Genomic DNA, 25,875 nt, shown 5'->3' with positions numbered 1-25,875 from the left:
TCCTACAGTAACATAGGCTACAAACAACGTTGATGTTGTGAACAGGCATGGCAGCCATGGCTCAGTCAAGCAACCAAAGATAAATTAAACAAATAAAACTATCATTACATATCATCTCTCTCTATTGAAAGGATCACAGATCAGAATCAGAAACAGATAATGTGTATGAGTGAGACAGAAGATGTCAGGCAGTAGCCAGATGCCTTGCAGTTGTCTGTTATGCTAAAGCTATTCTTAAATCATCATCCTCAAACATTGTTAATTAAGGGAAGATTGAGCATTACGCTCTTTTACAGCAATGCCCTGAGCTCACATTCATATGGGTGTACATTCAAAAAAAGATGGATATAGAAACCACAATAATAATACAATTATGAAAAAGTCAATTAAAAACATGGAACATGGTCTGGAAAATGATACATGTAACAACAACAATAAAAGCTATAAAATGACTAACAAAGTCAAATAAAAAACAAATCATAGCAAACAATATTTCATGTATTTGGTGTGGAAAAAGTGAAAGCCATTTTTACAAGATTAGTATTGGTCAGAGCAGCGTCAAGGGATGTAAATTCCTGTGAACGTGTTTTATGAAAAATGGATTTGACTTTTTTAAAGAGAAGTAAGGTGGAAGGGTAACTTGCCAAGCAATGCCTTACAAACATGTGGTTAGACCATCCCAAACTCATTTAGATTATTCAAGGATATCTGCACAGTCAAATGCACATTTGACACAGCTTGCTCTACAGATGGTGCTATAGGCATTAAGAATATATCCTTTGCATAGAGATGTACTTTGATGTTGTCTACTGAGACACAGATATCATTAATATACAATGTAAACAACAATGGGCCTAAAATTGAATCTTATGGCACACAATTTTTTTTTTTTTTTTTTTTATCTTAAAGCCTCTTTTGTCCCAACTAAGCTCTGTGTTCTATGTAGTCTTAAGCCATTTGAGGGAAGATGCTTTATCAAAACCCTGAGGACAGTTTATCAAGAAGTAGTCTGTGATTAACCTTGTCATAAGGCTTTGACAAATTAATTAACACATCTTCACAATGTTTTCCACTATCAAGAGCAGAAACTATAGAATTTACAATAGTCGCTGCTGTAATGAACACTGGAAATTAAGTAAACGCATAAATATGATTATATTTCCATGGGATCCCTTTGAGCACATCGTCAACTTCGGCTAAGCACATGAGTTTAGGTTACTATTAACATGGTGCTTTTGACAAAATTCGCCTGACACCAAAGGAGATAGACAATGTTACCCCAGTCGGTTTTTAAATGTTTTTCAGTTTGAGGCAGCTCTCTATCCTCCATGGTGCCTCATAGCCCAGCAAAGTGTCAGTCTCAATCCTGCTCACCTTTGCAATAGAACTCATTCACATTTAGGTCAGTGGCTAGTTACAATTAACCTACATTGGAACACGCGATCAATCATTTACAAAAAAAAATCTAAACATTAAAATGTTGTGTCAATTCGAGCAATAATCTTCTATTAGTTCAACAAAACGTCAATGTGCTTTTCAATGCGGCAATAACATGGGATGAAAAAAAAGAAAAGGTAAAAAGAAAATGTCATGAATACTAAATAACGGTTCCTGTAGAAAGCGATTGATGACATACCATTGGACTCACCAGGGTCACCCTGACTGCTCCATAGCCATCTACTCTACTCCGTTGATGCTCGATGAATCTCCAACATCAGATGCCGTGATCACAATCCACATCCCTGCATATGTACCACAGTATAACATACAGAATAAGCAAAATAGCAAAAATAAACAAAGCCACTAAAATTGCCTTTGTCACCGGAGATATAATGGACTGCATGTCAGCAGCCAGTCGGAGGAGCGAAGCACAGTTTGTAACAAGTCTTAAGAGCGCAATGATGGGCAACGTCTGCTCCAGTAAAGCTAGGGAACACCTTTAACAACTGTTCCGATTTCTGCCGGTAAAAAGAGTTGAGCAGAGACGCATATTCCTCAGAATAACAGGAATGAAACGATCACTGTTCCGAGACATGCACCCCAGTGACTGAAGCCGAAATCCACAGCGCAATCATGAAGCCCGAACCGCAATGAAACCACGCTTGGGTAAAAAAAAGTAGTAAAACGTGAATGGATATCCTATTGAGCGTGAAAATTGCCAAGCGGCTCAGCTGAAAAGACACTGTCCCTGCAGCGCGTTGGGAAACAGGTTGATGCAGCCTATTCAACAGTTCCTCCGTACGTTCACTCAACTTAGCTGCAATTGTCAAGGATGTCGGAGGTGCTCTGTGTGAGATGGTCACATCGTCTATCAGGGAAGCCCACGTCAAAGCAGACATCATCACAAGAATTAGCATCGGCATTCCAGCCATGGATAACACCATAAGCAATGCCATCGAATTTTATGCCGATATAGTTTAATTCCATACTACGAAAAGCCAACAAAGAGGCTTTTTTTCAAACATTTTGCTGCTTCAGATGTTCCAGTTATAACAGTAACAGAATTTGGATTGGCCTATATTCACCTCAATAATCAGTTATTCAGTCTTTTAATTTAAATCAACAGAAACACCAAATCCCACTTTAAGTCAGACATAAGTAGACACAACAAGGATGCAGTTCGTCTACTACTTGCTAGGTGGCACAACAACAATGCCATTTAAAAGTAAATTGCAACACTTGAGTTCTTATTAGGCTAGTTGACGCTGTCCAAAATGCAGTAAGAAAACCATTATCGTTTTGGGAAGCTTTTGTTATATAGGACAAACCTGAACTTTCTGTTGATAACCTCAAATGTGTTAGAAGATAGCCATCTCTTTTCAGTAGGCATAATGTGACAGTAAACAATATGGTCACTTCAACAACTTAAGAACTGTGATATTTAAAATGATCCATTCCCGTATCCAACATAGTGTAGCATGCAGGGATGTAGTGGTATCTCCAAGTGCATGTGTGATGAAGCTAGTCCCAGAACTAGTCTGAATGTTAGAGAGAATGTTAATGTGTAATTTGTGTAGCAATAAGTATCCGATGTTAGAATGTAGATCATGTTTCCCTTCTGTATCTCATGTTAATGAGATCACTGTTATCATTCTCGTCTGTAGGCTCTGTGCAAATGCCTGTGTGTAGTTTCCTGTGTTAGGTAGCGTATTTGTCCACTGTTACCAGTGGTGTAGTGGTCCCTGGAGAAGTGGGTATACAATTTCTTAAAGCAGCCCATACAGCACAGGATAAACGCCCTGTTGTAAGTGGGTATACGCAATGCTTACTGACAAATAAGTGGGTATACTCCGTATACCTGTGTACACCCTGGATTACACCACTGACTGTTACTGTCTTTGTCAGAGAATAGACGTCCCTCATGTTTCCACTGGGTCACTAGCAGTGTTTCTCCACCGGCACCTATTGCAGCTACATTAGGACTCAGCTACATTAGGACTAAGGCAATAACAATATTATCAGACCGCAGACCGGCGAGGACGTCAATACGCGGCTGGCATGACTACCCATTAGCCAATCAGAATGCTCGTTCTGTCGTTGCCATATAATATCAGTGCCTATCTAATGGACGCCGGAAACTACCTCGCAGGGAGCCTCAGGACCAGTCCCCAATTCGACTTCTGGTCAACTGAGAACTACCCCCATCCCACACCATAGAAAGATGAAGCTGCCCTGCAAAAGGGGAGAAGGCCCACTTGAGACCTGCCATGTCCAAGTTCAACTGACAGCACGTTTCAGCGCCTGGTTGGTGGAAGATACAGGGATACAGGATGGCAAGGCACTCCAGGTCCAGGTGGATTTTCAGCCGGCCAACTGGCCAGCCCTGCTTGCCCTGTGTCTACGCTGCCGACCTGCGCTACCCAACCTTCCATGACAGCAAGCAAGAGGACCTTGCACATTAGTCCCGGGTTTGTGACTCAGGAGCAAATCTGCCACAGTGTTCCCAGGTCCCCGGCAGCAGCCCTAGCCAATGTGGAGTGAGTGGTGCACGTCCTACGGTCTCCAGGCACGAAACATCGAGTGCACCAGGCTTACCTGGAAGAGAGCAACTCATCAGGCCACAGCTGCAGCTCCTCAGCAACCCAGACGGGGGCCCCTGTAGGGAACCAGGGAACATGGCACACCAGTGGGGACTCTGTGGAGCACTCTCAATGCCGCACTTCCATGTGTATGTGTGGTACAGCTAGTCCAAGAATGCAGTGCGAATGTTAGAGAGAATGTAAATGTGTAATTTGTGTACTAATATTCAATGTTAGAATGTGTAGGCCTATGTGTGGTATAGCTTGTCCAAGAATGCAGTGCGAATGTTAGAGAGAACGAATGTGTCATTTGTGTACTAATATTCGATGTTAGAATGTAGATCATGTTTCCCTTTTGTGTCTCATGTTAGCCTGCATTACTGTTATCATTCTGGCCCGTGAGTTCTGTGTAAATACCTGTGTAGTTTCCCTAGGTTAGTTACTATTTTTGTCAACAGTTAATGCCTTTGTCATGTAGAGATCAGACTTTCCCTCATGTTTCCACTGAATTAGTATGAGTGTTTCCTCGTCTGTTGTGCGTGTATAATACACTGCCAAACTTAACATTACGTTTTTTCAAAGTTGGAAAGTAAAAGTGGCGGTTTACTTTGCACGTGTCCTAAACCAGGAAGACTTTACTTCGCCGTTAAATAACGCCAGTAAGAGCAATGTATTAATCCCACGAAGTTAAATAGAGCAGTGACGTCACGAAAGGGTGTGATTCTAAAGAAGTGCCTCTTGGCGCTACTTTGGAAAACACACCTATGCCTGGTTAACATTAGCATCTGGTGCCTGGGAAATGCAAACTCCTTACGTGCAATTGGATCCCGGACAAGTCAGTCATACGTACGTTTGGCTGGCGGCAGGGAAACACCCAAGGAAGTTTCTCTAATTTTCAAACAAAAGAGTGTGCAGTAGTCATAATCTGGTCAGAGTGGTGAGCACACGTTGGCTACTTGCGTATGCGTAAATTAATGACAGTTTAGAAAAAAGCCTCGCGATTCTAGAAACATTTTATTAGTTTGTTTTAATAAGTCAAGATGAGGTCATACTTGTGGATTTTCTTGCTTGCAATTCTTCTCACGGGAGTGAAATCGCAAGGTAAGCCTTCTTCAGGAGAAAGGATATCAAATATTTAATTGGGCAGAGGAAACACAACTTATTCAAAAGTCAGCAAAGTTACCACAAAGAGAAAAAAGACAAGACTTAATATATTTTTTCCAACTGGTAACCTGCATTTCTGTGATCTTCATAGCATCACGTGTATGTTGTTCACTACCCTTTAGAACACAATGTTCAGAGGGTGAAAACTATTCAAATCCAAAATGTGTTAGCGAACCGGTTATATGTAGAAACCACAATATTAACCTCATGGAACATATTGTCCTTGAATCGTATTTTAATTACAACTGCTGTTTCTTTGATATGTTTGTCAAATAATAGCAGGTTTATTGATGTTGAAGCGTCTCTGCATTACATTTTTTTTCTTTCGAACGGTTACTTATGTTTCAATCACTTTGTGTCACTAATTGAGGTTTGGATGTTTTCTATGTCTTATGAAGCATGAACACAGTACTAATCTAACAGGGATAGAGGAAGTAATTCATTGATACAGAGTGTAATAGTCAAGTCTGTTGGAAATTCAACAGATTAAGGCAGGCATTTATCTTTCATTTATATCATAGCTGTCCCATTCATTCACCGAGTCAGAGAATGGACAGGGTGCAGTCAGAGAAATCCAATCCTGCCCCAGCTGCACTGCAGACCCCACCCTTCATAGGGAACAAGTTAGAATTATGAAAGGGATGTTATGGATTCACCCCTTAAGAGTGTGTATGTCTTGGTCATGGAACATGGTCAAGAAGTCTATTTTTTCCCCTTCCAAATGGTTTGTAAATTAAATCTTCTGTGTTTTGCTTCTTAAATCCATTCTCTCAGGTGGGATGTGTCTCTTATGAAAGCCAAACTTTAGCTTGGACACCTCTGTTCATATGTATACATTTTGCCAACGGTAAACAGTGACGTTGGTGAAACTGCCAGGGCAAAACAAAGGACTGGGTCGGAAAATGCATAGCTCTAGAGAATCTGTAGGTAGAGGTAAAGGTCATTGTTTTAAGAGGTGTACCATGCACAAAACACTACAGTGCTAAGTGAAGATTTCCCAATGTTACAAAGCAGTGTACAGCTTGAAGTGATCTGAAATGTCTGCTCTGTGCGTTTAAGCAGACCTGGGGAAATAGCCCTTGAGAACAATAGTGTCTCAAGTGGATTACATTACATGGCAACCACGGCAGGGTGCTACAACATAATATACATCAAATATATGGACAAGAGGTTGGATAATCACCTTCAAGGATTCAACAAACCATTCACTTTCTATAGATACGCCACTTCCTCCCTATGAAGCAATGTAAATGAACCAGGGAACACAATGTTCTGACAAAGCTTTCAACTGTCAAACATGAACCCCATGACCAAACCTGTCTCAGTGGAGAATAAAAAACATCATATCAAATAACATGCGTTGCGTGATTGTAAATTTATAAGGAAGCAAAATTGATGTGATCGTTATTTCAGTTTGCTTTCACTAATTGATGTTATCTAACTTTGTCTCTCCAGAGGGAGATGGTTCAGAGGCTGTAGCAGAGGGAGAAGGTAAGTTGATGGTGATTTTCTGTACGTCTACATTCTTTCTTTAGTGAGTATCTGTATGTTAGTAACATGATATTGATATTTCTGGTCATTATGTTTAATAGACGCAGCTCCAGCTCCAGAGGAGGCGGTGGCTCCTGAGGAAGGTGGGTCCTACATTGACTTGGAATGGTGTCTTGCTATTTGGGTGATAGCACTATAACCTTTTCTTTTAAGTTTGTCTTCTTTATATGTCAAGTTATGAAAATATATTTAAGCTGTCTGTTTTATTTGTTATCACCATAGTAACAGTAATTTGTATATCGGATTCTATTTTCCGCATGTGCGAACTTTATTGCAAGCTAGCACATTCAGTTTCAACACGGGATAATCGATTTTATTGAATTTCAATTATATTTCATTCTTATATTTTATTTGTTTTTGTTGCCAAGATTTCCTTGAGATATTGGCCTATAGCAATATTTGTGGCTTAATAAAATCGTGTGCATGACTCATTACTGCAACATATATATATATATATATATTCTATTTCTTATGGTTCGCCAACAGAAGCAGCAGCAGAGGACACAGATGCACCAGAGGAAGGTATGTCCTGTATGCCTTCAGATAGATGATGCTTACAGATGGGTTTACCTGAAGCTGGTTTGTTTTAGTGTTGCAGGGAATTTTTAGATTCAGAAGAAAAAAAAGCCACAGACACAAAAGAATCAGAATGTTTTGTTGTTGCTACGAGGCGGATTTTTGTCTTCAAATTAAGTCAGTCTACTATAGGCCATTGTTTAGTGTACAGGTCATGCTCTTCAAGGCAGTGTTTGTGATATGACGTGGTGCGCTTTTAACAATAAGCAGCTGGTTGGCTTAAGTGAAGTATAGGACTTATTCAAACATTTGTAATGTGACTGACTCGATTAAAGGCAGCATTTGTACAGTACTTTTCACCTGTCAGTTCTATATCACACAGTTTATTTGTTCACTGAGATTGAACCCTTATCTCAACGATAGGAGTTTGTGTAACTTTCCGTTTATTGTATAGCGGAGCATTGCTCTAACTAGCTTACTCTCTTATTTCAGAATAAATAATAAGTAGCAATGGAGTCAAAAATATGATATACCTGAACAGAGATACAACATGACAATTAATACATAAACAGTGTCATTAAAGCATGTTGGTTTGAACTATATAATGAAACTGAACCACATTTTCAGCTGAATACAACGCTGTTGAAAATGTAAATGATAAGCATTAGCTGATTCTTCTATCAAACCAAACTACTGTGCCGCCTAAAGATTAAATACTTTCTGCCACTAAAGATCGGTATAAAAACATAGACCTGTTGAGTTTCTTTAGCTGTGTCTCAGGGGATGAATGGTGAGCGTTGTTTAGATTTAAGCTATTACTATCCTAAACCACTAGAAACAGAACCACAGGAATGAAGAACACTTTTGAACTACTTTGAATCAGGTATAGTAAAGTGAAGTTCAGTCAAATGCGTGCCAATTCAGCAGCTGTGCTTCTGGCAGGGACCCCAAACAGGTCTGTTCTAGATGAGCTCACTGGCAGAATGTTTTTTTTTTTTTTTTTCATGGTGTGCTTGATATCTTGGAAGTGTCCCAACTTGTCATGAAAACCTACGGCGAGTTCTTGTACCTATGTCTTAACATACTTTCTGTCTCAGTGGAGAGAGCAGGCATATCCCAATTTAGTTAACACAATCCTGATTTGAGGGACAAGACTTGTATGTTATACATTGTTGTGTATTTTGTGTTATACCTGCAAACTATTTGTTGTAGTCAAAGTAATGCCCTCAGCTTCTTTAGGATCTTCGCTCCAGATTTGACATTTGTTCATGTGCGGTCTGATCCACAGTCTGTTACTAACTAAATAATCATTTTTACGAGGCCTCATACTGCAGGGGTAGAATTACTTAACAGATACTCTTTATTGAGTGTTTACAGTTCTACATCTCTTTTATGTATATTTCTGCCAAACCATAATGTCATTTGACAAGTATTCGTAGACCCTTCTTGAACTGGCACAATAAGCACCTTTCCTACTTTAGACGCCACAGAAGCAGACACAGAAGCTGCAGTGGAGGAAGAAGCTGCAGTGGAGGAAGAAGCTCCAGTTGTAGAAGAAGAAGCTCCAGTTGTAGAAGAAGAAGCTCCTGTGCAGGAAGAAGAGGCTCCGGTAGAGGAAGCGGCTCCGGTAGAGGAAGAAACTCCTGTGGAAGAAGAAGCTGCTGTAGAAGGTAATCATAGAATACATCTGGAAGGATGTCTTGCTCTATATGCCTGACCTAAATGACTTGACTATCATTTCAGTTAAATAGAATGTAGGATTGATTCATGGTGGCGATTTGTCTCTTTTTTGTTTTTGTAGTTCTTATGACTGTAATAATAATGCTGGTTGAATGACTTAAACAGACTTTCTTCACTAGCCAGCATCTCAGGGGGGTGCCAGGATGTAGTCAGGACAGGGCCCTCTATTTATTGAAACATTTATTGCATTGAACTGCAGCATGCGGCGTGCCCTACTTTGTTATGACTGTGCATTCCTTCCTAGAAGAAGCAGCAGTTTCGGAAACCTCAGAGGGTGAAGAGACACCCACAGAAGGTACAGCCTGAAAGGTTTCATGTTCAAATACAAAGATGCAAGGGGAAGCCGCAGACTTTTACTCAAACATTTGTCTTTTTGTGTACATCTTTGACAGGTGAGGCAGATACAGCCGATCCTGCTGCTCCAGGTAGAGCCTTGTTTTTTTTTTTTTACTTAAACTGCAAATATACTTAGATGTACTTAACACGTTAAATTCCAAATAAACCTGAAGAAACAAAGTATATTATCCGATATTGACTTGGATTTTTCAGAGGAAGCTTCAGCTCCACCACCTTCAGAAGACGCAGAGGTAGAAGCTGAAGGTAGGACGAGACTACCACAAGATTTCTGTGCTTTTACATTAAGCAAAAGAACACATAGAAAATAGGTGAAATATTCTAAACGTTTACATCTAATGCCGGTTGCAGGTGAAGCTGCATCTGATGCCGATACCCCAGGTAGGTACACGTTGAGTAATATTTCAGTTGAGTGACTCAGCTAGTGACAGGCTTGTGTGTTTGTTCAGACTTGCATGTACAACTGAGTCATACTACATAAAGCATTTCGATCACACACCCCTCAGCAATGCTGCAGTAGGGTAATTTGGAGGTTTATGCCTCCGGGGTATTTAACCGGCTTCTCTCTGTTTACTACAGCAGCTACTCCTGCAGCGGCAGAGGAAGAGCCCCCAGTGGAAGGTGACTCTTCTGTGAACTATTCTGTGTTTTAAAAAAAAATGAGCTACACCGTGATGAAATGATAGTAGCACTTTCATGTGAATTAATTTGTATTTTGTACCCATCAGGTGGATCTGACACAGACACGGAGGAATCTCCAGGTAGGCTCCACACACCCAAACCCACACACACAAAAGCATGACATTGGGAATCCATAGCCTGTGTGATATTGCATAGATAGGGACACGAATCGTCATGAGATGAGGCCTGGCGTGTTCAAACTGGTTCATGTGTTTTGCATACTAATGTCTGTTCTCAGATACTGCAGTAGTGTCAGAAGAGGAAGCGGCGCCTGTTGGAGGTAGAGAGATACGCCATAACGCCATAGACAAATTTCAGAAATAAAACCGTGTCTCCACATTGTCCATGCCACATATACAAATGTGTATATTTTTTTTGTCTTTCTTTAATAGATGGATTTGATCTAGGTGATGCTCTTGAGCCAGGTAGAGACCTTTTTTGTATTACACCTAATGATGGATTGCTTTTTAATCTGACATTTGTATGTTAGTGTTATAGATTCATTTATTCTGTTGCTTAGACCGCACAGCTCGTTATTTTGGCATAGTATATGCTGTTGTGGTGCCACTTGAATAACACTCCGAATGCAATCACATAGCAACACAGAGATGACTGCAAATTCAGGAAAAAACTTGTAATACATGTCATAGAATGCACTCTCTATCTTTTAAAAAGTGCTTTTGAGCTGGACTGTAGAAACATTTGTGCTGTCTCTGAAGCTGGGTACTTCCTTAACTGTCACCGTTGTTCTGTTTTCCATTAGTCTCCTGGTGTTCTGTCTGTTTCCCCTGTTAACTGCTTCCCTACCAGTTGGTGTAATTGGTTACAGAAACCAGCCTGTTTGTCCCGCTTGACCTTGAGGCTAAAAAGTCTATAATTCTAGAATGGAAGCGCATGTAGACGGAATGCGATGCTTGAAACACAAAGGCGGCAGTATAACCACTAATCTTTCTCTCTGTTTGCTCCCTTTCACCTGATCTATAATAACAACCGTAGAATACCCAAGCTGTGTGTCGTGAATCTAATGAATGTATTATGATTCATGTTCAAATCAGTCATCAAGCATGTTTGCTATGTTCTTTCTAAGCCAATGACCCACCTGCTGAATCAGGTCCCGTTGAGGGCAAAGGCAAAGGTACAGTAATATTTAGCCCAATAACAAATGACTAACTCCTCTTTGTTAACCTTCTGTGTAGTGCCTGCTTCACTGAAACTTGATTTAGCTAACCAAGTCTTTTTTGACAAGTCATTAACCCATTTCATCAGAAGGCATCTCTACAAAAGCTACATATATTCTCATGTTGTCTTGCTAATGGTAATCAGTTATTGTCTGGCTAAAGTAGCAGAAGTGGTTTTTGTGAAACTCTCTCTCTCTGTGGCTCTTTATTGCAGCACGCTCGGCTGGAGCTGCATCTGGGCCGGATGGTATGTCACTTGGAACCACTTAAACATGCTTAACAACATGCTGCACCCACACACACACACACACACACACGCGCGCTCTCACACACACACGCGCTCTCACACAGGCACACACGCTCACACAGGCACACACGCTCACACAGGCACACACGCTCACACAGGCACACACGCTCACACAGGCAGACACACGCTACTTGTCTTCCTCATGTAGTTTCCATGTAGACTAACTTGTTGATGCAAATCCCCCCTCTCCACCTCCAAATAAACAAAACAGGCAGTTGTACCTTTGAAGCCTGACAACATAAATTGTATCCATATTGGTTCCATTATCTTCCTTTCCAAATGTTAGCATTCTGTTATGAAATCTAGAATTCAACATTTATTTTGATGTTGACATGACACCAATATTTAGCTGTTAACACTGAATCTAAGCACATTTGATTCATGACACACCAACATTAAGCTGTTATAACTGAATCGAAGCACATGCCTGAAGCAGTTTTTTTTTCAACCTTTTAAAATATATTTTATTCATTTCCTGCAGGGGCGGCTGAAGAACCTAAAGGTAGAGTAAATTCTATGCTCAAAATTGACTGTGTTCAACTGACCTTCTTATATCCTTCTTATGACATTTATTTATATTATGGAATGTATAACTCCTATAGATTATACTTAAGCAATATAGTACGAGTGCGAGTGGGGTAGGTAAGGGATATTCCCACGGGTGGTGTTAGACCGTAGCCACCGAGGCCGGAGGCCGAGTGCCGCAGGTAACAACACACGTGGGAATATCCCTTACCTACCCCACTCGCACTCGTACTATATTGCTTTTATAAAACAATTTTTATAGTCAACCAATAAACATTTCAACCCGAAGTCATTGATTTAAAAATGTTTATTTCGCCATTGTTTCTCCGCAACAAAAAATAGTTCCATTGTCAACGTCTGGAAGCGGTTTGGAATTATAAGAACTTTGAATTAACGCTTATCATCAACACACTACAGAATGTTTCATTGCGGAGTGATTTATTATTAGCTGTGAAAAGTCTGAGTTGGATTGTTCTGGGATATTCCAATTCATGGAATGTCTCTCGTCCAATCAGAAACAGCTAAATTACTCGATAGAACCCAATTGTTTTATAAATATACATTCATATGTGTATTATCACAGCTTTACATTGTGTTTGGACAGCATGATTCTGTGCCCTCTGATGGTAGACTAGTATGAGTAACTAAGTCTGTGTATTTGTAGTAAATTTGTAATTTGTAGTCCGTCAGTTGGCAAGTCATCAGTTGGCATCAGGTGTTAAATTATGGGATGCCTGCTGAGAGCGATGCCTGTGGCATTAGTCACTCACAGTACAGTTTGTCATTCCTCCACTGCGATGCTCACCACAGAACTCTTCTGAGAGTTTCATCCAAGCCATTATCTCATGGCACAAAGAGGAAGATCAGGCTGAATCTTGCCCGTCTTGTCTTTGAGGTTTTATTCCTCATTCCACCCACTGAAGCTGACTGCTCTCGCTTGTAGAAGCTGTAGAGCGAGCGTGCCTCCCTGAGGGAACCGTGTGACTCGAAGACAGTTTGAGAGGGCCTCACAGGGTGCCCATGTACTATTGATTATTCATTCATCTAAGTCGCGTGCTATCATAAACGGTCAATCAAAGCTTTTTTATTTAATTTTTTTATTTTTACATATACTAGTTAATAGTGTATATATAACAGTTAATTTCTATTTCTTGAAAAAAAAAGCATTATTTATTGTTACACCAGGTTTTATTGCTCTTAGCTTGACTGTTCTCTCCCTTGTATGTCGCTTTGGACAAAAGCGTCTGCTAAATGACTAAATGCAAATGTAATAATGAATTTGTTGATATAACAGCCACTATGCACGGTCTGAGAACTGGGTAGAGTAGTTTTGCATTTAGAGTACTAATGAGGAGAAACGTCTATGTCGTTCCTAGACTCGTGCTTTCTTACTCAGAGCATAGCTATGTGCCTTTGCGCAACACCTCTTTGAGGATGTGCTGAAGGATTTACATGAACTACAGGCACTCGCCCATACGATGAGTGATGTCCTATATGTACCTGAACACTATGGAACATTGAGTTCAAGACTTAAAGAAGTGACACCGCTCTCGCTCCCCCCCCCCCCCCTCACTCTCTCTCTCTCTCTCTCTGTTATACTTCATTATATGACAGCTATGCCTCACATAAGAGGAATCTTAGTTGGCAGGTTGAAGATATGCTGTATCCAAACTATGTAGAATATTTGGTTTTGGTGTCTAATGTTAGATCACTGGCCACAATATTTGCTACAGGGAGAAATGTTGTTTTGTTGACTTTCAGTCAGCCAATCACTGGAACTGGAACTAGACACACCTTTTTTAATGTGGTTAACGAAGCTTCTTAAAGTGATTCACCTGGGACATTTTAGAAAGTTTTGTATTAATGGGCTAGTCGGTTGATATTACAATGGAGCTGATCATTTAAAATGATAAAAAAAAAAAAAAATTCTAGTCTATATAACAGCACCTGTTGTATACATGCATAATGCTTAAAAGCAACTGGCCATGCGATTACATGTAATGCAGATAGAATGAAAACAGCACCATACCGCCACCTTGTGGATTTGTTTTGTACATTTTTTTAATTTACAGGTGTTTGATTTTATTCCCTTGTGCTACATAGTAACGTTTGCTTGAATGTTTCAGAGGCTGGATCTGGTAACATTGCTGGTATTTTGAGTGGAATTGGAGTAGCACTGGTTGGGGCAGCCGCTGGTTACTTCACCTACCAGAAGAAGAAGCTCTGTTTCAAGCCTGCAGGTCTGTAGTGCTGCATTTCACCTTCATCTATATGGTCTAGATGTACAGTTCATTAACATGGTGTTCCATATGGTCTAGGTGTACAGTTCATTAACATGGTGTTCTATATGGCCTTCTTTAACATGGTGTACTATATGGCCTTCATTTACATGCTGTTCTATATGGCCTCTTTAACATGGTGTTCCTATATGGCCTTGATGTTCAGTTCATTAACAAGGTGTTCCATATGGCCTTGATGTTCAGTTAATTAACGTGCTGTTCTATATGGCCTTCTTTAACATGGTGTTCTATATGGCCTTCTTTAACATGGTGTTCTATATGGCCTTCATTAACATGGTGTACTATATGCCCTTGATGTGCAGTTCATTAACATGGTGTTCCATTGCCACAGCTGACCCAGAGAGCGGACACAAAGAGGACCCTGGGACACAGGCCGAGCCTCAGGGTAAGTGATGGTCAGGGCTACTGAACTCAACCCTAAATACCACTTCTTCTTACTGTGGGCTATTCATTGATATGATGAATAAATGATTAATGGACAAAAATTATGTTTTATAAGGTTGGCTTATCTACTTTTTTTATGATGTAAACTCATTGCATGAGACAAAAAAATGGTCCAATTCCTTTATATTTCTTTTGTATTGTGCTCTTTCCACAGTTCTCAGCAACCTTCTTAGTTCATCATAAATGGCGGTCGTCGGGGGAGGAGCTACAACATGAATGCTAATGTCTACTGAGTTGTAGTTGGAGTGAAGTATGTCATTCATAGGGCCTTAATGTGAAATGTGGTTTTAAGATTTTGCTGGAATGTGTGCAGAGGCAAAGATCCGAGTGCCTTTGGTAAAGAATGTGAAAATGTGTTTCATTGGTCCGCCTTTTAATGTTACCTCCAAGTAGTGCCTTATCTCTTCAGGGACAGGGAGCATCTGGGTTTTCTGTTTTAACTTCATCAAATTTTAAATATAAGTTTCTGTGTCATGATCATTATACATTTTAAGATATAAGATTGTATAAATGTTGGATTGGATTGTGGGTGACTGATTTGGTTAAACGTGAGCTAATAATTTAAATGTGTTGGTATAATAGCTTTTTTTTGGGGAGAAGCACTTTCCTTTCTCTAGATGCTCTGATAGAATTTTACATTTTTCATGTCTGATTGATGTTGTTTAATGATGCTAGCCTTTATGTCAATTTTGCCATGCAATTGTTTCATAATTAGACGTTTAGCACTTCTACTATTTTGGAATAATGTAAATAATGATCAGTTTGAATAAAGTGGGAATTTTGTTTGTTTCATATGTGTTTGCAGTTGCCATGATTTAAACCAACACTATGCAACAATTAGATTTTTTTAAAACTACATTTTGACATTTTTCTTCAAATGCAATCATGTAAAGGACAGGTAAAAACACCTGCCGTTCCGACTAGCCATTCAGGCTAACCACTATGTAGTTCTGTGGTCCTAGACACTCTGAAGGCCTTTACAGCACAGCATTGCTAACTACAATGCCAAAAGACACCATTTAGCAAGCTTGTATCAGTGCTAATGTAACCGGTGTAAACTTCTGCGTTGTGTAATTGATTTGATTCGTGGACAACTGTTGCTGAGATGGATATTTATTCACCTGTACAAAGCACACCAACAGAACATAGTTTGGCCTCCAGCTTCCTAGCTTCACTTAACATGCTCATTCCAGCATTAATCTAATAGGAAGGGGGGAGAGAGGAACAATACAAGGGGAGTCAGGGGGGCGAACAGACCCCCAATATCAGTGTGCATGTGATATCAAAATAAAAGATCAAAAAGAAACTGAAATACAGGTAATGTGTGCAATTATTCAATCTGCATTTCTAACCTGTTACACTAATTTGGCTGTTGGTTGTGTCAAAGTTTTTTGCATACTTTTTAGGCAGTTAGCTCACTGATTTTAGATCCAAACTCCATAATACTGCTTCAGACCTGTAATCTACAATGATAATGTAATACATAGATATTGCCCATATGATGACATGATGATGATGGTCAACAGCTGGGTAAGTTGTGTCTTGACAGTATGTTTACTGGGGGCATGCAGGCCTATGTTTTCTGTGCATAGAAAGCCCTGGTGGTTGGAAAAAGAATGAAATAGCTGAGAAATTGCAGATCATTTTAGGTCATTTTGACCATTTTGAATCATTCATACAGTCTCTGTTAAATGCAAACTTCTATGCACACAATAATGATAGTAAGAATGTTTATAGATTTATTGTACTAATTATATTTTATAGGTACCAGTGGCTATATGGTATATACATATATACACACTCCCTGCTGTTTAGTCAGTGACATTTTGCATTTCAACCATGATGATGGTTTTGCTCAGCAGAAGTCATTTCACTTACTGTGACAGCAGTGAAATGGGCTAATTGTTTTGTTTTTCTCTTCTCTGTCATCGTTTGAGGAAAGGCTAATGGATAACAAAAAGCATCTAACAATAACAAACCATTTGTCCACTGTAATGTTCTCTAATATGCAAATTATTCAATATTTTTCATATTTTCAGAGTGGTGTCTATTCAACAAGAGGGATTTTCTTGTGACCCATTTACCTTTGATCTGAGCTACTTCTCTGCAGCTGAAGTCAACAAAACCTGCCCCTAAAAATATGTCTAGTATAGTGCAACAACAACAATAACGATAATAGTTATTATTGTCATATATATTCTTATCATAATTGCTAATTTAGTGTAATTCATTTTTTTAATTTATTTGGATCTACCGAAAACATGTGCAGCTTTATCAGTCATTACGGTATGAAAACGTCATTGCTCGTACAATGTGACATTCTTTGTAGTGGACCTGGTTTTCGTAACACATCGTAATAACACTGCAGACGTCCAAAGGTAGCCCTGTTGATTTCAGGTATTTAATGAAAGTCTATGATGCACACTACTTTCCTCTAATTTCCTTCACATGCAAATTCCTGCAGATTCATCTTAAAGTTGGAGATTTTTAGCTAGTTAGCAAATTAACTGTTATCAGGTGACTGGATCTGGGCAAAGTGAAAGGTGTCTCACTTGCTTGGAAAATAAGATTAACAAACTTTACTTGATTATGTAGCAGGAACGCTACGCTGACTGCTTCAATGTCGTACTCTAGGCTGATGTGGTAAGTCAAGTTAACTGCTAAAAGCCCTCTCATTGCAAACGTAATGTGTTTGCTTGTACGCCTAGGTCTTATCTGCTTAGAGAAATAAAGTAGGCTACAAAGTTACAAAGGCTAGAGTGAAGAACAGATCAAATGCACATGACGCTGCCTTGTCCTAAACAAATAATAAAGTTATGCAACATGTAGCACTTCTGCACAAAATACAAATGGTATATTTCATGTATTTTGAAGGCCCTTGACATCGGGACTCATTATCCTCATCGTTTCTGCCACATACTGTGATGGCTTGGATAATGACTCCAGTCTCAAACCCAACTTTGTCCTCATGATGGTGGATGACTTGGGTATTGGAGACATTGGTTGCTATGGAAATGACACAATCCGGTAGGCCTCAACAATGTCTCACTATTTGCTATTATTTCCTTCAGAACTTCTCAGTGTTGTTTTTAATACTCTTGTCAATCTCTCCCCTACCACACTGGCTCAAAGGACCCCTAACATTGACAAACTGGCTCTGGATGGAGTGAAACTTACTCAGCACATTGCTGCTGCTCCTCTGTGCACACCTAGCAGAGCTGCATTCATGACGGGACGATACGCCCTGCGGTCAGGTGTGACTGATGATCTGATGATCTGAACACAAGATGCTAGGAGTGTGATGCCTGAAGTCTGGAATGCGTCTTTCCTAACGTTAGGTTTGTTGTTGTTGTCAAGGGCTTGGGGCCACCGGAAGAGTGCAGGTGATCCTGTTTTTGGGCGGTTCTGCTGGCCTTCCTCCCAGTGAGACGACCTTTGCTAAGCTCCTGCAGAGAGAGGGCTACACAACTGGTATTGTTGGTACGTATCAAATCCTGCTTTTTTTCGTTGTATTTGTTAAAGTTGAGATGTCTAGAGCAAATTATCACAATATTTTGACTTTTTTTGACAGGAAAATGGCATCTGGGGCTGAATTGTGATAGCAGGAATGACCACTGCCATCATCCCAACAACCACGGTTTTGACTATTTCTACGGGCTTCCCTTCACCCTCTTCAATGACTGCAAGTCTGGAGAGGGCTCAGAGGTGTTAGTAGACATCCAGCTGAGGCTGCGGGACCTTACTGTGCTGCTTGGCCTAGCACTGCTTACCCTAGTCTGTGTCTCTGCTGCTGGCCTGCTGGAGGTGAGTGGAAAGGCGCTGCTGCTACTGGCCCTCCTGTGGCTCCTGGCCTCTGGGGTGTGGTACGTGCCGTTTCGCCTCCACACCTGGAACTGCATCCTCATGAGGAACCAGGAGGTGGTGGAGCAGCCCATGAACCTGGAGACGCTGTCGGAGCGCCTGATCGGAGAAGCTGAGCAGTTTGTTGAGAGGTAAAGACCAGTGGTGGGATTTACACATACCCTTAGAATGCAGGTTGAACAGTTTGAAGGTTTTTTTTGTGTTTTGTTTTGATCCTTGTTTTTGGTGTGTTTTGACTTGATTTGTATGGTTTGTTTGCTTATTTTTTGTGTGTCATTGTTGGAAAATCCATATAAAAATAAAAGTAAAAAAAAAAAAAAAAAAAGACCAGTGGTGAAGTCCAGGGTATACGCAGGTATACGGAGTATACCCACTTATTTTTCAGTCAGCTTTCCGATACCCACTTCTCAAAACAGGGAATGTATCCTTTGCTGTATAGGCTTCTTAAAAAAATTGCAAAATTAAGAGTATACCCACTTCTCTATGGACCACTACACCACTGGTAAAGACTACATGTTTTTATTTTTTTTCCTTTTTTAAATCTAACACAGTTGAAGGTTTCTGAGTGCCATCTGTCATTTGTGGTCACAGGAACCAGCACAAGCCTTTCATGCTCTTCCTGTCTCTGGCACACGTGCACACGCCACTCTTCATCTCAAAAGACTTCGCTGGAAAAAGCAAGAATGGACTCTACGGGGACAATGTGGAAGAGGTGGACTGGATGATAGGTGAGACAGGTTACATGCTTGACTGGATGATGGGTGAGACAGGTTACATGCTTGACTGGATGATAGGTGAGACAGGTTACATGCTTGACTGGATGATAGGTGAGACAGGTTACATGCTTGACTGGATGATAGGTGAGACAGGTTACATGCTTGACTGGATGATAGGTGAGACAGGTTACATGCTAGGTTAGATGATGGGTGAGACAGGTTACATGCTTGACTGGATGATAGGTGAGACAGGTTACATGCTTGACTGGATGATGGGTGAGACAGGTTACATGCTTGACTGGATGATAGGTGAGACAGGTTACATGCTTGACTGGATGATGGGTGAGACAGGTTACATGCTTGACTGGATGATAGGTGAGACAGGTTACATGCTTGACTGGATGATGGGTAAGACAGGTTACATGCTTGACTGGATGATAGGTAAGACAGGTTACATGCTTGACTGGATGATAGGTGAGACAGGTTACATGCTTGACTGGATGATAGCTAAGACAGGTTACATGCTTGACTGGATGATGGGTAAGACAGGTTACATGATTGACTGGATGATAGGTGAGACAGGTTACACGCTTGACTGGATGATGGGTAAGACAGGTTACATGCTTGACTGGATGATAGGTGAGACAGGTTACACGCTTGACTGGATGATAGGTGAGACAGGTTACATGCTTGACTGGATGATAGGTAAGACAGGTTACATGCTTGACTGGATGATAGGTAAGACAGGTTACATGCTTGACTGGATGATGGGTAAGACAGGTTACATGCTTGACTAGATGATGGGTGAGACAGGTTACACGCTTGACTGGATGATAGGTGAGACAGGTTACATGCTTGACTGGATGATAGGTGAGACAGGTTACATGCTTGACTGGATGATGGGTAAGACAGGTTACATGCTTGACTGGATGATAGGTGAGACAGGTTACACGCTTGACTGGATGATAGGTGAGACAGGTTACATGCTTGACTGGATGATAGGTGAGACAGGTTACATGCTTGACTGGATGATAGGTGAGACAGGTTACACGCTTGACTGGATGATAGGTGAGACAGGTTACACGCTTGACTGGATGATAGGTGAGACAGGTTACATGCTTGACTGGATGATAGTAGGTAAGACAGGTTACATGCTTGACTGGATGATAGCTAAGACAGGTTACATGATTGACTGGATGATGGGTAAGACAGGTTACATGCTTGACTGGATGATGGGTAAGACAGGTTACATGCTTGACTGGATGATAGGTGAGACAGGTTACATGCTTGACTGGATGATAGGTGAGACAGGTTACATGCTTGACTGGATGATAGGTGAGACAGGTTACATGCTTGACTGGATGATAGGTGAGACAGGTTACATGCTTGACTGGATGATAGGTGAGACAGGTTACATGCTTGACTGGATGATAGTAGGTAAGACAGGTTACATGCTTGACTGGATGAAAGGTAAGACAGGTTACATGCTTGACTGGATGAAAGGTAAGACAGGTTACATGCTTGACTGGATGATAGCTAAGACAGGTTACATGCTTGACTGGATGATAGCTAAGACAGGTTACATGCTTGACTGGATGAAAGGTAAGACAGGTTACATGCTTGACTGGATGAAAGGTAAGACAGGTTACATGCTTGACTGGATGAAAGGTAAGACAGGTTACATGCTTGACTGGATGATAGCTAAGACAGGTTACATGCTTGACTGGATGAAAGGTAAGACAGGTTACATGCTTGACTGGATGATGGGTAAGACAGGTTACATGCTTGACTGGATGATGGGTGAGACAGGTTACATGCTAGGCTAGATGAAAGGTAAGACAGGTTACATGCTTGACTGGATGAAAGGTAAGACAGGTTACATGCTTGACTGGATGAAAGGTAAGACAGGTTACATGCTTGACTGGATGATAGGTGAGACAGGTTACATGCTTGACTGGATGATAGCTAAGACAGGTTACATGCTTGACTGGATGAAAGGTAAGACAGGTTACATGCTTGACTGGATGATAGGTGAGACAGGTTACATGCATGACTGGATGATAGGTGAGACAGGTTTCATGCTTGACTGGATGATAGGTGAGACAGGTTGCATGCTTGACTGGATGATGGGTGAGACAGGTTACATGCTTGACTGGATGATAGGTAAGACAGGTTACATGCTTGACTGGATGATAGGTAAGACAGGTTACATGCTTGACTGGATGATAGGTGAGACAGGTTACATGCTAGGCTAGATGATAGGTGAGACAGGTTACATGCTTGACTGGATGATAGGTGAGACAGGTTACATGCTTGACTGGATGATAGGTGAGACAGGTTGCATGCTTGACTGGATGATAGGTGAGACAGGTTACATGCTTGCTAAATAAGAACAGTTCTGACATAAGCATAGCTCCAAATCACACTCTTTAGATAGATGGGTGAATATAAAAAGACAAGAATTTATTTCCTCTCATTTATCATCAGTATAATGAAGTTCCCATCTATTTGTCTGTGAGATGTCCTTGTATGTGATAGGAAGAAGAAAATAGAATGTGGTTCCGGAACTTTGCCGCTGTTCTAGACTGATCAAATGTCTGTTTCTTTCCCCAACAGGCCGGATGGTGAATGTCATTGAAAGGCTTGACTTGTCAGACAGGACCTTAATGTACTTCACGTCAGACCATGGCGGATTCATAGAGGATTCAGATGCACGTGGACAGAAGGGTGGCTGGAATGGAATATACAGAGGTAATGTGTGCCTGTACCTTCAATGCATGGTTTCAGATGATTACCTGTGGACTAACCAAAACTGGTGCCGCATCACTGGTTTACTGTTGATAGAGAGATGCTCAAATGCATGGTCTCATGTGGATGACTCCTCAGAGTGGGTCTATTGAGAAGCTAAGAGCTCAGAGTCATGGACCGGGCTGTTAGGATTGCAAGTTGACTAATGACAACAAATAATAATAATAATACATTTTATTTATAACATAAACATGTCTGTCAGTACTGCTCACACCACTCTCTTCTGTTCAGCCCTATCTCGTATTCTTTTGACTAGTGCAGAAAGCCAGAAGGGTGTTTAATAGTGCCCAGATGAGCACCTACACATAACTTTGTCACATACTGTTTATTTTGCTCAGGGGGCATAAATGAACATAGATGACATGTTCCAGTTGAAGTTCACTACAATTTCAAACAAATCTGACTGATATAAGCATCAAGTTGACGACCGCTTCACTTGAGTCAAAATGTGTAGTCTAGTCATGTCTGACTTGTTTGGTTTGTCGATTTGTTGTGACCATCCTGGGACATGTACAATTTAGAAAGCAATCACATTCATGAAGGGTCGAAGTAGCCATGGAGATTTGATGGCAATAAGAAATGCCTTTGAGAATGCAGACATGTGTCACTAACTAAATGCAGCTATTTCCCTTGAAACATCCAGGTCTCCCCACCCCACTGTTCCCAATTTTTCCCTCCCCACGTCTCTGGACTGTTTTTGTGGGAAACGCTATTCCAGTTATTTTTCTCTTTTGTAAGAACAGGATGCACAGTTCCACATGTCGCCCCCCTCGTCTCAGCATTAGGGCCTGAGCGCGGTAGACGTCTCTGCTCCTCCACTGCAGGGCGGCTCAGAGAAATATGTCCCCGTGCCGTGTGCTGCACAAAGCTGACAGTGTTTCGGTCCCTTCAGGCCTCTGCCGAAACTGACCACATACCGCCCCTGAAGCTCTTCTTGAAAACAAAGGATACATATTTCCACACTTTCGGCTGTGTTATTGCCAAAGACACATTCCAAACACATGTTTCAAATAGACTGACAGTCTTGATGTATTCTGTCTGTTAAAGGAAGCACACATTTCAATCAGTTGTCATTCCTACAGGAGGAAAAGCGATGGGTGGTTGGGAGGGGGGAATCCGTGTCCCTGGAATATTCCGCTGGCCTGGACGACTACCTGCAGGAAAGGTGATAGATGAGCCCACCAGCCTCATGGATGTCTACCCCACGCTGGTGAACCTCGCTGGAGCAGAACTTCCCAAGGACAGGTAAGGTGGACACACTAATATTAAAGGAGAGTTTGGATGGCTAAAAATATACAAGTCTTTGATACATTTAATATGGATGCTATTATCTTATTATCAGTTCAATTATGTTGAATAATAATATAAAACTGTTGAAATATACAAAGAAATAAGTCTTGCATTTGTAGTTCTAATAGGTGAAGAACTACATTTGTTCTTGTGTTCCCTAAACTGAGCTGTATTTGGTGTGCTCTTGTCTATCTTCTCTTAGAACGTTTGATGGCCATGATCTGATGCCTCTAATCGAGGGCAGAACGGAGCGCTCAGAACACGAGTTCATGTTCCATTACTGTGGGATTTACCTCAATGCTGCCCGCTGGCACCCCCCTGGCAGTGAGTGCCTTTCATACGTACACAAAACATCACTATGCTTCACTCCAGAGATTCATACATACACAACAAATCACTGTGCTTCACTCCAGAGTATCAGACATAGACAACAAATCACTATGCTTCACTCTAGAGTTTAATACATACACAACAAATCACTGTGCTTCACTCCAGAGTTTAATACATACACAACAAATCACTATGCTTCACTCCAGAGTATCAGACATAGACAACACATCACTATGCTTCACTCTAGAGTTTAATACATACACAACAAATCACTATGCTTCACTCTAGAGTTTAATACATACACAACAAATCACTTTGCTTCACTCTAGAGTTTGATACGATTGTGGCTTAACTGTCCCAAGCACCAAATGCTCTTGGTTCATTTCCCTCTTCTGTCTCCACAGGCGATGCTATATTCAAGGTGCATTTCTTCACTCCCAACTTCTCCCCGCCTGGAGCAGGAGGCTGCTACGAGATTGGGATCTGCATGTGCCACCCAGAGTTTGTCACCTACCACGATCCGCCCCTGCTGTTCAACCTGGCCGCGGACCCGTCCGAGAGCACCCCTCTCTCTGCTGAGACGGAGCCTCGCTATGCCGAGGTGTGTCAGGGAATTTACCCTAAACTTTTATTATGTGTATCAGAATAAAGTTCACCACAACCAAAGTATAGTTAATTCAGACTGTGTTCGCCGGGCCTGAAGGAGAGAAGAACGTCCGAGTTCTCTCTGCCCTCCTGCTCACACAGGCTGCTTTTATTACACGAGGGGAGTGCGTTCATAACTTTTACTTCTGCATAGCATCAAGACATTTGGGCCTTATCAGTAGAAAAACATTACATGAGGCACCTGGTTTCAAGGCCTTCTTATGTTGAGGGGTTTTCCTGTGGAAAAATACAGCTTGACTAACAAAAATAGAACATTTAGGCACAGCATATTTGAGCAAGAACTTTAAGTTTATACATTTATGATAAAATAAACGAATACTTTCTTTAACAAGGTGCTGCAGAGGATGGGCCGAGCTGTAGAGGAGCACCGCAGGACCCTCCAGCCCGTCCCAAACCAGCTGACCTGGGAGAAGGTGCTGTGGCGTCCCTGGCTCCAGCCCTGCTGCGGCACCTTCCCCTTCTGCTCCTGCTCAGAGGCCAGAGGCACCGCAGGACCCGCAACATGACCACAGCATGACCACAGCAGGACCACAACAGGACCACCGCAGGACCACAGCAGGACCACAACAGGACCACAGCATGACCACAGCAGGACGAGTTTTTGTGTGTAGGCGAATTTGGTAAACTTAAACAGGAAGTGTCTGCTCTTGAATGACCTTCCCATTTTCTGCATATATTGAAATGCTTTAATGCAAAGCTAATAAATAATTTAAGTGTGCTTTTAGATCGTCCATCCTAGCATCAAAAAGGGTAATTCCCTGTGATTGTACCTCCAGATGGAATAGAAAGATGAACGAAAGTAGGATTGAGTAGGAAACACAGCTGACCAGTAGGTGGCAGTATATCCCAGGTGTAAACACTCCTGCACACTGCAGCACTCTGAGGCATCATTTTTGTCCTTTAATTCATGGATCTTTGAGCAACCGTCTCTTATAAGGGAGTATGCTGTGGAATTTATTTCTTTAGACCTAATAAGTGGTGTAAAATGAAGGAGCTTTAATGTTATATATGAACTTTCCATAGATCTTTAAACTAAGAGGAACCTTTTTAAAATCTCAAGACAAAGGAAGCAGCGTCATAGGCAATGAAAAAGGCCAAAGGTTGGGATTGTACTTGAAGACCAATTGACTGTTTTAATGACACTGGAAGTAGAGGAGCAGATTTGTGTTGTTTGACCATTCCCTCAGTGATGGGGCCAGAAACAGTTTTTAAATAGTTTGAACTTTAAAAATCTTCTTTGTGTCTTTGGTCACCTTATGTGCTTGATAAAAATAGGTTGTCAAATAAATAACCTGGTCTATTTTCCCTAACAGATAAGCTTCGTGTCAATATTTCTTACTAGACAGAAAACAATACACATTTACCACCAGAGGGCGCAATATTCAAACATATCAGATCACTCTGAATTTTAACATCCCAACAAAA

General features: G+C 41.1%; 2 protein-coding genes across 2 annotated transcripts; both read left to right on the top strand.

Moving 5' to 3' along the window:
- Nucleotides 1-8,033: 8,033 nt before the first annotated feature.
- LOC308365998 (uncharacterized protein) lies at nt 8,034-15,440 on the top strand (the record flags this gene model as incomplete). Its single annotated transcript, XM_080839634.1, has 16 exons — nt 8,034-8,040; nt 8,732-8,920; nt 9,190-9,285; nt 9,383-9,415; nt 9,540-9,590; nt 9,696-9,725; nt 9,924-9,965; nt 10,073-10,105; nt 10,264-10,305; nt 10,418-10,450; nt 11,113-11,160; nt 11,418-11,450; nt 11,992-12,012; nt 14,162-14,275; nt 14,667-14,720; nt 14,934-15,440. The coding sequence occupies 16 exons, from the start codon at nt 8,034-8,036 to the stop codon at nt 14,960-14,962; spliced, it is 855 nt and encodes a 284-aa protein (XP_080695760.1). The 3' UTR covers nt 14,963-15,440.
- Nucleotides 15,441-17,399: 1,959 nt separating this feature from the next.
- arsh (arylsulfatase H) lies at nt 17,400-24,972 on the top strand (the record flags this gene model as incomplete). The annotated part of the gene is made up of 11 exons (XM_080839633.1): nt 17,400-17,422; nt 17,654-17,806; nt 17,912-18,033; nt 18,137-18,259; nt 18,351-18,771; nt 19,232-19,368; nt 21,973-22,107; nt 23,247-23,409; nt 23,657-23,778; nt 24,189-24,385; nt 24,783-24,972. The coding sequence occupies 11 exons, from the start codon at nt 17,400-17,402 to the stop codon at nt 24,954-24,956; spliced, it is 1,770 nt and encodes a 589-aa protein (XP_080695759.1). The 3' UTR covers nt 24,957-24,972.
- Nucleotides 24,973-25,875: the final 903 nt, after the last annotated feature.

Source organism: Sprattus sprattus (genome assembly GCF_963457725.1).
Source record: "Sprattus sprattus genome assembly, chromosome: 5".
In the NCBI taxonomy this organism is placed as follows: domain Eukaryota; kingdom Metazoa; phylum Chordata; class Actinopteri; order Clupeiformes; family Clupeidae; genus Sprattus; species Sprattus sprattus.
Note: the sequence above shows the minus strand (reverse complement) of the source record. Positions and strands in the feature narration are given on the sequence as shown.